Source organism: Zonotrichia leucophrys, chromosome 1, assembly GCF_028769735.1.
Source record: "Zonotrichia leucophrys gambelii isolate GWCS_2022_RI chromosome 1, RI_Zleu_2.0, whole genome shotgun sequence".
Lineage (NCBI taxonomy): Eukaryota > Metazoa > Chordata > Aves > Passeriformes > Passerellidae > Zonotrichia > Zonotrichia leucophrys.
In genome coordinates, this window is record NC_088169.1 from 63,461,227 (window position 1) to 63,473,009 (window position 11,783).

Genomic DNA, 11,783 nt, shown 5'->3' on the forward strand with positions numbered 1-11,783 from the left:
GCCAGCATCAGGAAAGTACTGCTGAGTACGTTGTGGGAATTCTGGAGCAACAGAAAGAAAAGGCATAAATAAGATACATGGAAAAGTGCCATCAGTGCCTCCATGGGAGGCCCAAAAGGGCCAGAAAGGGAACATACACAACATTTGTTTTCAGCTTGTGTTTGTGGCTTCGCAAAGGAGTTGTCTGTCAAGAACAGCTGCCTTTCCTGACATTGCTGGGAAACGGTGCAAAGGTGGAGCTGCATAAACAAAACTGTGATTTTAGTTCTGCAGGACAGCCCTGCTTAGTTACCATATGCAGAAACCCAGTTGTTTTAACAAGCACCAGAACACAAGCTCCAAGTCAGGGGAGTTTTTTATTCACAGGGGTTTGTTTTTCTTCTAGTTAGTTGTCACTATCAGTTTTCACACCACTCTTATCATTCAGTAAGTCCTTAAATAGCAGCTACAGGCAGTTTATATTGTGTCTGAGCTTTACAAGCAGCAGAAACAGCTACAGAAGTTCTCTGTGTGGAGCAGAAATAATTTTATTATCTTGAAAATAACTAGTTCCAGTTCTTTTTCTCTCAGTGTGACTTTTTGCAAAAGCCAGCAATAACAAAAAGCAACCTTCCTCTAACATTTCTTTTTCTGTGAGGAAAAGGGTTATGAAACCTGATATCCGTCTTGGAAAAGTTGTGACCGACTGGAAGTGTTATGAAAGAATTAAATAGGCCAACTGGGCAAAGCAATGCTACCCTGGGACAAGTTTTGTAGAACAAAAGGAATTGTTTCCCAAGACACCACGCAGGTAATGTGTGTTGCTGGCCTTGGTGGTGATCAGGTGCTGATCCCTCTCTCTGACACCAACAGCCTCAGCTTGCATCTCTTGGTAGCAGTAGCAGGAGACTCTGAAGGACTTTCCTCAAGTGACCAAAGTGGGGACACTAGAAATTCAAAATTGAGAATAGCTTGGCATGTAATTACACCCCAAAACCCGATTCTGTAATTCCATTCCTAATGATGTCTTGTCAAACCTGGAGATCACAAAGGTGTGCACAGTCATAGATAAACCCGAGTTTACACGAATTTATGATCTTGTTAATTGTGGATTTAGATGCTTGTTCTGTATCTGAAGCTCTGTATCTGAAGTTCTGTATCTGAAGCTTCACAAACAGTGAAGAGTTGTGATGGCAACTGTCAGGGACCTGTTAGAAGATATTAAAGGAAGAAAATTCTTCAAAGTGTTTCTTGTTTTTCTCCTCATTAAGCATCACTTTTTGCCATCAGTAAGTTTTTCACTTTGGTTTTCACTCAGACTGTGGAGTCCTAGGATATAATGCCAGCTAAATCTGATGTGCAAACAATCTGGAGCTAAATGTGACCTGCCTGGAGCTGACATCTCACTCCAGTTCTGTTCTGCAGTGCTCACCATCAGCTTCCTGTGGCACACAAAACAAACCTACAGCTGCTGTTCAGCAAATCCCGTTTCAAAGTGATCCACCTCCAGAAAAGGGAGAGCCTGCCCATAAATCAAAGCAGGAACTCTGACATCTGCTGTTTGGCAGCAGCTGATTCCACTGGAGGGAGGCTCTCCATCGAGAAATGTGTGGGAAAACATTGACACTCTGTGGCCAGACAGATAAAATGCAACTTGTGAAATTTCACGGGTTTTTGTCACTTTCTTCCATTTTACCAAATAGAAATGTAAAGAAGAGTTTATAGCTTTTTTTCTTGTTGATATTTTCCAGTATCTTCTCAGTAAGTTTTGTTTATTGGTATAAAATGTCCTAAACAGGCAAGCTAAGACGAATATTACAAAAAAACAATTAAACAAGACTTTGCATCCAAACCCCCTGAATCTAGGAGCACTGAGAGTGAGACTGCTGTGGCTCTGGAGCCTGTCAAGTTGCACAAAGTACATTTTCAGGTCCATGCCTGCACTGTCATTTTAATCCCATTTTCTTCCTCTGGAACTGGAACAAGGGAAGGCCACCTTAAAGGGAACTGAATTTGTGTATTGCAAAGCAGGATTTCCTCCATACTAATCTGGAGAGATGAATTTCATCAGCATACCTCCAATGTATAAATTTTTACTTCCCACAGAAGTAACAGGTAAGATATTACCTATACTATATTTAGTGCAGGTAGGGAGTAAGGTTAAGCATCATTAGATAGTCTCTTTAGGGCTTTCTCTCAATAGAAACTAAAGGAATGCTAAAATAAAGCCCCCAAAATGCCAGTCCTTGCTTTTACATTCAACAGATGGAGAAGCAAATACTCGGATATAGGAGCCTTTTTTTGGCACATGCAACACTGATGTTTTTCTAAGCATACACATTTTTTGCTCTTTTTTTTCCCCCTCTTCAACTAGAAACACTAATAATAACAAAGAATTGAGCTTAAGGCCTCTCACAATAGTCAGAGCTGTATTTTAATTAATTTCTAAGGTGAAAATGGCTTGTGTGCAGTATGTGGCACATAGTATAGGTAAGGGTGCCAAAGAAGCTTAGTTTTGAGTTGTCCTGAGGAGGCAAAGATAAGATGTTAGGGGTCAAGGAGGAAGAGATCTGTGAATTTAAGACATACAAAGAAGGACCTGGAATGAGAGTTTCAGTGACATAAAAGAATTAAGGGCACTGCCAATTTATGTGGGAAAAACTAAAACAGTTTGGGTAGCACTTGAATAAGTATGTCTAGAGAGAGGACTTGCATTGTGATAAAATTCTAAACAGCTTTGGCAATTATAATTTCAGAGACTAGAGCAATAATATTTATGGAAAATATTCTAGAGCCATATACAAAGGACACAGTAATTCAAACAGAAATCATGGCAAGGCAAATAATTTTCCTTTCCATGTCATCCTGCTGTTGCAGCACCTGCCAGCTAAGGGATGAGAACATGAGGGAAAAAAGTCTTTGTTCTGTGCCGTATTTCTCCACATTCACCTCGTGGCCAGGGCACAATGCAGGGAGTTAAGGCAGGGTGTGATGGTCAGGACCTGTCCCTCTGTCCCCAGCCAGGGAGCAGGCAGGCTCGGGGCACACACAGGGGCACCACCAGCCCTGGCCGTCAGGCAGCCGTGTTGTGCAGGGTCTCACACCTGTGGGCACGTTTGTGTCCCAGTGGCTGCCGTCCTCCAGCACAGGGGTGAGTCCCAGCAGGCCAGACAGGTGGGGACTGACAAGGGACAAGGACCTCTGGGAACTGTGGCATGGCATCAGCAAGGGTGTAGCAGGTGAGGTTTTGTGCTTTCCAGCTAGAGTAATTTCCTACTGGAAAGAGTTAGCTTTGGAAAGCATGAAGCTGATAGCCTATCTGCTACCAGTTATGCTACCAAAAACCATTTTCCTTCACCAAATGTTTGTCCCAGGAAATGAGGGGGAAACAAGGACCACCGGGTGAGCTGGACAACAATGTCCTATTTCCAACCCCAGCAGGAGTGCCCTGGGGATACCAACACCTCTCAGAGTCCTTGATGGGCACCCGACAGACAAGTGCTTAACATCTGCTGTGTCTTTTGTTGTGTGAATCTTGTCATTCTGAACTTCAGGGTGTTGATTCAACTTCAAGCTGACCACGTCTTGTCAAGAGACATCATTGCAGGCAGGCTTTTCTAGGGCATGTCGTAGCCTGTGGCTCTCTTGTGTAACTTTCAGACTATGCTAAGCCATGTTTCAAGCCTCTGGGAATTTGTCTCAGGAGGAAGCAGCTTGCCTTCAGCTGCCAGCTCTCACAGCCACCCACTGACCCTGATGGAACAGGCAGCTTCCTGGGCATGTTCCAAGTGAACTGGCATGAGTCTGTTAGCAGGAGGGAGTTTCCTGAGGGCACACCAGAAATCAGGGGCAGAGCAAGAGCAGGATGCAGGGAAGAAAAAGGCCAAAATTCTCTAAGTCTGAACTATCTCATTTAGCTTTGCTGTGGTTTTAGCCTGGGGCCCTGGCTAGGTCAAATCCAGTGATCCCAGCAGGTCCACAAGGAATTGTCGCAAGCCAAACACAGAGAACACACCCCTTCAAGGTGACTGCCAGCAGTGGGCAGGGGGCTCTGCAGGGCAAGACATCCACCTGTGTCCAGGCCTCCTTCAGCTCCCAGAGGGCTTTCTCACCAGCTGCTGCTCTGAACATGCCCTCCTTGATGTCCTGCCATGTATGATCTAGTGAGGAGATCCTGCAGGAAACACAGGCAGGGCTGGGTGCACGGTGGCTTTGGTGGCCTTTCTCAGGGACACAAGCACAATTGGATGGGGAAGAACACTCTGCCTTTGCTGGACTGAGATGTGCTTGTTGTTCCAAGCAGATGCCATCTGGATGCACACTCACAACAAGGACCAGAACTACAGCAGCTGTTCCTGGCTCTGTGAAGGGTTGTCTCCCTGGAGCTGCCTTCCAGAGACGTGGCACAGGTTGGAACAAATGTGAATTAATATAGTGATCAGGACAAAATCCCTGTAAGTGGAATGTTTGGGGCATGGGAAGGAGGGGATAATGCCTCCTGTATTGCTAGTACTGATTATTGCTCTTTTTGGGGATGAATATCTAGGAAGCAGAGAAATGCACGCCTGAAAAACAGCAAACAAATAAATGGACTGAAATTCTGTGAAACTATAAATGGAGTTAGCATTGCTTCTGAGAATTCAGGGACATGACACACAAGACAAGAACATTTATTCTGTCCACAGAAGACACAGCTTGAAAAGGGGCTTGAATAGGGGCTGTCCTTGTCTCTGAACACAGTGTCTGAATTATTTAGTACCTGGCCTTTCTGTTCCAGCAATAGATGCACTCAGAACTCATCTTGTCTGCTTTTTCTTTCTTTCATTCTTTCTTAAACAGACTTGTAATTGCTCCTATGTATTATTTATTGGAAATGCTCTGCTTTTGTAACATAGCTGTGGGCGGAACAGGCTCTGTAGGCACAGTTTGCACCCTGTGTTTGGAATAATTGTCAGGAAGAGAGAAAATAGGTTCAATACATAAGGTATAAACATGTAAAGCAAAAGATAAAGAACATAGAGTTTCCTCTATTTGCCCATGAATTACTGTATTCTGTGCTCTAGATAACCTGAAGAGTTTTCAGAATTTTACTGAATCATTGGTAAAACTGTGCTTAGTTGCATCCTTTATTCTGGCTTTGTTTCTTCTTTTTCCTTTTCCCTTTTTCCTCTTTCCCTTTCCCTTTTTTTTTTTTTTTTTTTTTTTTTTTTGGGAAGCAGCCTTCTTCTGTAGCATGTATGTGAGTGAGCAATGAAATCAAAGACTCCATCACATCATATTTCAAATGCTCAATTATTCACTGAATGGCAGAGTCTCCATCCCTGCTTCCTGTACCTGCATTTTAATTTACTTGAAAGAAGTTACAGTACTATGAATGTCTGGTCAGATGTGTGCCACCATTGCCTGCCAAGTCTCAGAGAGGATGAGCAGCAGCAAAGGCAGGAGAAACATAAAAAGATCAAGACACAATTCACTTTACCCACTGTTATGTCTAAAAATACCAAGTATACTGATCTTAAAGGACAATGAAATATGGGAAGGTTATTCCAAAATGGTGAACAAGCAGATCAAGGATTTATTTTAAAAACTGAAGAACATGGACAAACAGATTAACCCTCAGACAGCAACACACACTTCAGGGTGTGCAAGCAGTGCCCTGAAGGGCCAGAATCCACTGTGCATTACAAATCTCTTTTCTTATCCACACCTAGGGAGCTTTCTGCCAGTTTTGCACTTACAGACTGGTTTTAGAAAAGATCACATGTGAACTGTATGATTTTATTGTTGAATCTTGAGAAAAAAGGGATATGAAAGTCCTGATCACTGTGTTCCAATATTCAAAGGGTGGTTACAAAGGTGATAGAGAATCCCTTTTTACAAGGGGTCTACGGAAAAAATGAACACTAATGAGTATAATTTACTCCTGGGGAGATTCTGATTGCACACAAGAGGATAACTTTTCACAATGAGAACAGTGCACCATTGGAATAATCTCCCCAGAGAAGTGGTGTGTTCCCCAGCACCTGGGGAGACTTAAGATTTGGCTGAGCTTCTTTTAAACCATGCTTTTGCCTCGAAAGGTCAGTTGGACCAGATAATCCTTGAGGTCATTCCAACCTGGTATTCCACAGTTGTTAAAACCCATCTTACACATCCACGAGCTGCATAAATCCTGTGGAGGCTCTGGTGCCAACCAGCTCTGTGGGTTAACAATGGGAGAGACATTTATCACAGCGTTATCTTGCAAAATGTGGTTTGTTTTGCACCCCTTGCAATCCCATGCAGCCTAAGTGGGCTGGACTCCTCGTGTTCTTTCTTTCTCATGCATCTTCCTTTCTGTAAAAGATGGAAAACTGAAGTATCTTGCCCCCAGAGGAAGAAATATGCCTCTCAGTGACCAGCTGACCAGATAGTCCCTTCCACATGCTGTGCTGAACTCCATCCCCAGCAATGCTTGTGACGTGGAGCTGTCATGTGGAGATTATTGCTGAGGAAACTGCATCTCCCACAGATGTGTTAAAAATTCCCCTGTGGGCCCAGGGAAGCAGGGGTGAGTCCCATTTCTTTCTCAAATAAAGGTGGCTGCAGAGCAGCTCTGCCTTACTGCTGTGAGGTGAGCTCTGCACACCTCTGAGCAGCTGCTTAGGAGCCAAACCCAACCAATAAAGAAGGGAAATAAATACTGGCTTTGCTGGGACTCTGCTGGCTGCCTTCAGCTGCTCTTGCACAAGCGAGGCTGGGAGTTGTTGCAGCAGCACATTTTTGCCTCTGGTTTGTAAAGTGCAAGGGGTGCTGTCTTGTTAAACAGCTTTCTGTTCTTTTAGGGGGTTTTTGTACCCCCTCAGCCACATAACTTTGCTTCACTTGAAAAAGTTGAAATGTCGTAAATACTTTGATGTAAATAATATTATGGATTTTTGCCCCAGGAATGGCGTTTTGACTCATTGTATTTCCGCAAGACTTCAAAAAAAACATGCTTGTGTGCATTTTTAAAAATTGCTGTTGTTACCATTTGCACAGAAGGTAGTAAAAGCTGATGATACAGTGATTTGTTTTGTACTTTTAAACACAAGACTGGCAGAAAAATCGTCTTGTTGCTCAAGAGGCTTTGAATCCCCACCCTTGAGCTGTGATTCAGCAAATTCCTGGAGCAACCCTGGTCTGAAGCCCGGGTTCCTCCTTGTCCTGTCCTGCCGGGGGTGGATTTCTGCTAGACAAGCCAATGAACAGAAGCTCATTTATGTATGTATGTGGTGAGGAGGAAACTTGCTGCACAGTCTCCCCACCTCTTCCTGCAAAATGTTAGCTCTCTTTCGCACCAATCCCTTCGGGTCCTGAATGGAAAGGAGTGAGCGGAGCCGGGCTGTGGGAGCTGCTGATGTGAGCAGCGCTCCCCGGCTCTGCTGCGCACCTCGCAAACACTCGCTGCCACCTCATCTGAGCTCCCGAGAGAAGCAAAAGCCGCTGCCCGCGCCTTTCTTCAGCAAACCTCGGGTGCCCCTTCGGAGAGGCAGGGCTGAGCCCTCTGCTAATGACTGACATCACCGAGGAAATACGCTTGTTTGTTTTTTTTCTTTTTGGCTGCGTTTCCCCCGGCACCGGCAGTATCTTGATGGGGAAGCTGATCTCCAAAGGCTGGAGGAAGAGAGATGCTCGAGTTATCATGCTGGGGCTCGACTTCGCTGGCAAATCCACCCTTCTGTACAAACTGAAGAGCGGCCAGGCTGTGGAGACCTGCCCCACGGTGGGATTCAACGTGGAGTCTCTGAGAACTCCCTGTGGCATTTCCTTCACCCTCTGGGATGTGGGGGGACAAGACAGCCTGCGGGCCAGCTGGCCGAACTACCTGGAGGACATCAACACCCTCATCTTCGTGCTGGACAGCACGGACACGGCCCGGCTGGCCGAAGCCATGGCGGCGCTGGAGGAGGCCCTGAGGCAGCCCGGCATGGCCGGCACCCCCGTGCTGCTCCTGGCCAACAAGCAGGACGTGCCGGGAGCGCTGGCTCCTGCCCAGCTCGGGGAGATGCTGCGGCTGGGGGGGCTGGCCAGCCACCGCTGGATGCTCCGGGGCTGCAGCGCCCACACCGGCCAGGGCCTGCAGGAAGTGCTGGCCATCCTGGGAATGCTGCTGCGGGGCTCGGGGCACTGCTCCCTGTCCCAGGAGCAGCTCATCACGGAGCTGGCAGAGAGGAGGCAAGCTGCAGAGCAAACCTGACCCTCACATGGACCCCTCCCTCTCACGGCTGCCAGCAGGTTTGTCACGGGGGATCCCAGCCTCCAGGCTCCCCTACGAGGAGCAGAGCTGCAGCTGGGACGCTCGGTGGTGTTGGGATCTCTCGTTGCTCAGAGTGACCCCGAGAAATGTTAGAAAGTTTCTTTTCGCAGCCCGGCTCTTGAAGAAGGAGTCAGAGCTCTTCGTTTCTTGGTCTCAAGGTTGTTTTTTGTATCTTATCTATAAAATTCTTTCTCCTGTCCTGCTGAGGTCTGCTCAGCAAGACAGTCCAGGCACTCTGGCTGCCCCCAGGGTGGTGTTATGTCTTTATACTAAAAATTACATATACAATATTTACAATTACTGTCTAATACCTATCACCTATGTTAGACAGTGAGCTTCCACTCTAAATCAATCTAAAAGTGCCAACATCACAGGAAAAGATGGAGGCCAAGAAGAAGAAGAAGAAGAAGAAGAAAGGCTGGACACGCCCAGATCCCTCTGTCTTGCCCCCCTGAATCCCCGTTCTAAAAACCCCAAAATCTACTTTTTTGCCTTGTGATAAATTCACTATCATTCTACTTAATTTGTCATGGCTTGCAGATCTTCATCTAAGGTCAGTAACTTGCTCATAATCAAAGCCACAGGCATTTTGGGCTCTGTGCCAGGCTCTGAGCCCCTGGCAGGCTGTCTGCTCAGGACAGCCAGAGGGATGTCCTGGGTCCTGACATGTGAAGCACCCAGCTCCTCACCACCAAAACCCACCAGGAGGATCTCTCAGCAAAACTCCCATCAAGGAGCAGTTTTGGCCACATGTCTTGGACTCTCATCTCTGGCTGCAGCTTGTCCCACTGTCACCATGCTCCGCTCATCCACTGCACTTGTGTGTCCAGAGGTTCAGCAAGGATGCTTTTAAATATCTAATAATTTTAACAGAGAGGTGTGCAAAGAACAGAAGTTTTCTTCATTCTGCAGCTCTCAGCCCAGATACATCTACCCAGATGGGATGATCCTCACACGGGGGGAGCTTGGATGTGCCCCATGCTCCTCCTCTCTCAGCCTGGATCACATGTTCATTGGCTGGGAACGCAGGAAAGCACTGAAAGGAATGGCTGGATGGGAGCACTGTAAGCTCAGGACATCAAATGGGCAAGCAACTAATTGGTTTAATGTGGCATCTGCAGGTATAATAATCTTCAAGCCATGGAAACAAGCTGGGATTTGATGGTGTAATGCAGTTTGAGGATGTGTGTATATTAATTTATGCATTTCTTGTAATGGTTCTTTCTTTCTCCATGCATCTTTTTTTTCAAAGAATTATTTCATGGCAATGGTCCCTCATTTTCCTTGGATTATGTTTAAATGTAAAGAAATCAGATGTGACTTTTAGATGCTTGGAAATATGTCACCATGGCCAGTCAACCTCTAAATATCCTCATGGTGGCCTGAACAGCCAAGACAAACCCTGTTTCTCAGACTTTAGAGACTGCATGAGACCACTCCACATGCATTGGCTGGTGACCATGGGCACCTCTGGGCACAGACACTCGGCTCTGTTCAGGGCAAAGGAAAACACCTGTGCAGCTCACAGCAGGACCAGGTCCCATGTGGCAGTGATGGTCTTTGTCCAGTCCTGCTCAACCTAATATTGGAAAGATGCATAAAATGTGTATCCAAGATTCTGTGATCCAGAGTTAAAATTAAAATATTTCATAGTAGTCCCTGCTTCATTATGAGATGAATGGGGGAAGGGGAGGGATAGGATACAACATTTTTATTTCTATTTTCCATTTCTGTTTCTATTCAGAAATCAGCTGCTTTCAAAGAACAGAATACTCAGCCCAGAAACACCAAGGAGAAATACACAGCAAAATCCCCCTCTGTTCATACATTTTACAGTTGTTAAGGAATAAATTGTCCAGATGCTGCTGGTGCTGTTATTAGCTGCACTTCATAGAAGGCAGCAGCTGGAATAGAGAGCTCAAACAGTCACAAAGAAACAGAATCAGACATTTATAGGAAAGTCTCAATAAAAGAATCCTTCCAACTGTTTTAGCTGCATTGATGTAGAACTAAAACAGTGCTGCAGTGACGATGTGGCCTAAGCAGTCACAGTTATGAGAGTATTTAAACAACACTGAACCATATAATTAATTCCATGACCTGTGTGCATGGTGAGGAGGACAAAATCAGTCTTCAAATCTTTGCAGGTGGCATAAGCTGGTTGATCTACCTCCAGCTTGTTGCAGGTGCTCATTTTTTGTCTCTAGCACCCAAGGCTCCAACACATCTGTTGGCCATTTTGGACACGAGTTCTAGAGGCTAGTGTCCCAAATGGCCATAAAAGGCTCTGTACTGCATTGCCATGCCAAAAAAAACTTGTACTAGTTGAGTTTGCTGGTGTTTTGGTCTTGTGTCTCGCATGGCACAAAAGAGAGAATTGTGCATCAAGGTAAATTCAACAGAGACTGAAAGGCTGTTGTGGTGATGTCTTACTCCTAAGTGCCTCTTGATGCCTGCATTCGATTCTACAGGATTGTCTGCTGGTAGTAAAAAGAGGCACTGAAGCCTTCCCATTTTCCTCTGAGTGTTTTCTAAGCTCTTTAAAAAGATAAAAAATAGGCTTTTCTGGCAGCAAATAGAGGTAACCACCAGCCTTTGGCAGACATCACTGATTAAAAATGCAAACAGCAAGGTGGGAGGTGGGGAAGGAAGGGCGATTGGAATCCTGAGGGTCTGAAACTGATGAAGCAACATTCCAGTTACTGAAATTGTTCTCACTTCCCCTGAAGCAGTAATTTGGCAAAACACCCCATCTCATGGGGCACCATGTGATTTACCACCCTTGTTTTCTGGAATAAGGCTTTTCTGGACACTGGGTCACATTACTCAGCCCATTTATGCCATTGTTCAGAGACTGTCAGAGCAATGATGGGTCATAATATTTGAAATAGAAACACAGAGTTTACTTCCAATGATTTCTCTTTTCTCCTGCGTTGGACAGCTGCTAAAACAAGTCAGTCTAATGAGCATTGCACTGCTCTAATCAAAGGCTTGCTGGACACTCACCCAGAAGCACTTAAATGTTTTGGTGTCAAAACTCCTGCCGGGTTCAAAGGCAGTCTGCAGGAAGCAGCCAGCTCTAGGGAGGGAATTTTGTTACCTCTTTCCTGGCAATTCTGCAGGAGAGACCCTGCCACATGGAGTGATATTAATCCCTAAAACATCTCTCCTCATGGATTTCAGCCAGGAGAGCACCCTCAAACTTAGTTTCCATCTCCATGGGCATGTGATAGATGTCACAGTCTCGGCACCAATTTCTAAAAATAACATAGCTTCTCTCTGGATAGCAGGTAAAAGAAAAATCCTTAGAACTTTTTTCTAGGTTCCTCACAAATTTGAAGCATCCTTCAGGAGTTATTTGTCCCAGAGCCCACTCTGGTTGTCAAGACCCTTTTTTAGAAACTTTGCTGGATGCATTCTGGTGTGTATTAACCTTTACAGGGACATAACCAGAATCCATAGTTGTGCATTGACCTTCCCAGCCACCCCTCCACTGAGGTGAGCCTTACAATCATCTACCCCTCCT

The 11,783-nt window shown here is 45.5% G+C and overlaps 1 protein-coding gene across 1 annotated transcript; it reads left to right on the forward strand.

The window, feature by feature from the left end:
* The first annotated feature begins 7,171 nt into the window (after positions 1-7,171).
* On the forward strand, positions 7,172-10,033 carry ARL11 (ADP ribosylation factor like GTPase 11). Its single transcript, XM_064726686.1, has one exon. The coding sequence runs from the start codon at positions 7,511-7,513 to the stop codon at positions 8,195-8,197; it is 687 nt and encodes a 228-aa protein (XP_064582756.1). The 5' UTR covers positions 7,172-7,510; the 3' UTR covers positions 8,198-10,033.
* Positions 10,034-11,783: the final 1,750 nt, after the last annotated feature.

What these genes read in the sequence shown, in the direction of transcription:
- ARL11 (XM_064726686.1), top strand. Translation starts at nt 7,511, where the DNA reads ATGACTGACATCACCGAGGAAATACGCTTGTTTGTTTTTTTTCTTTTT.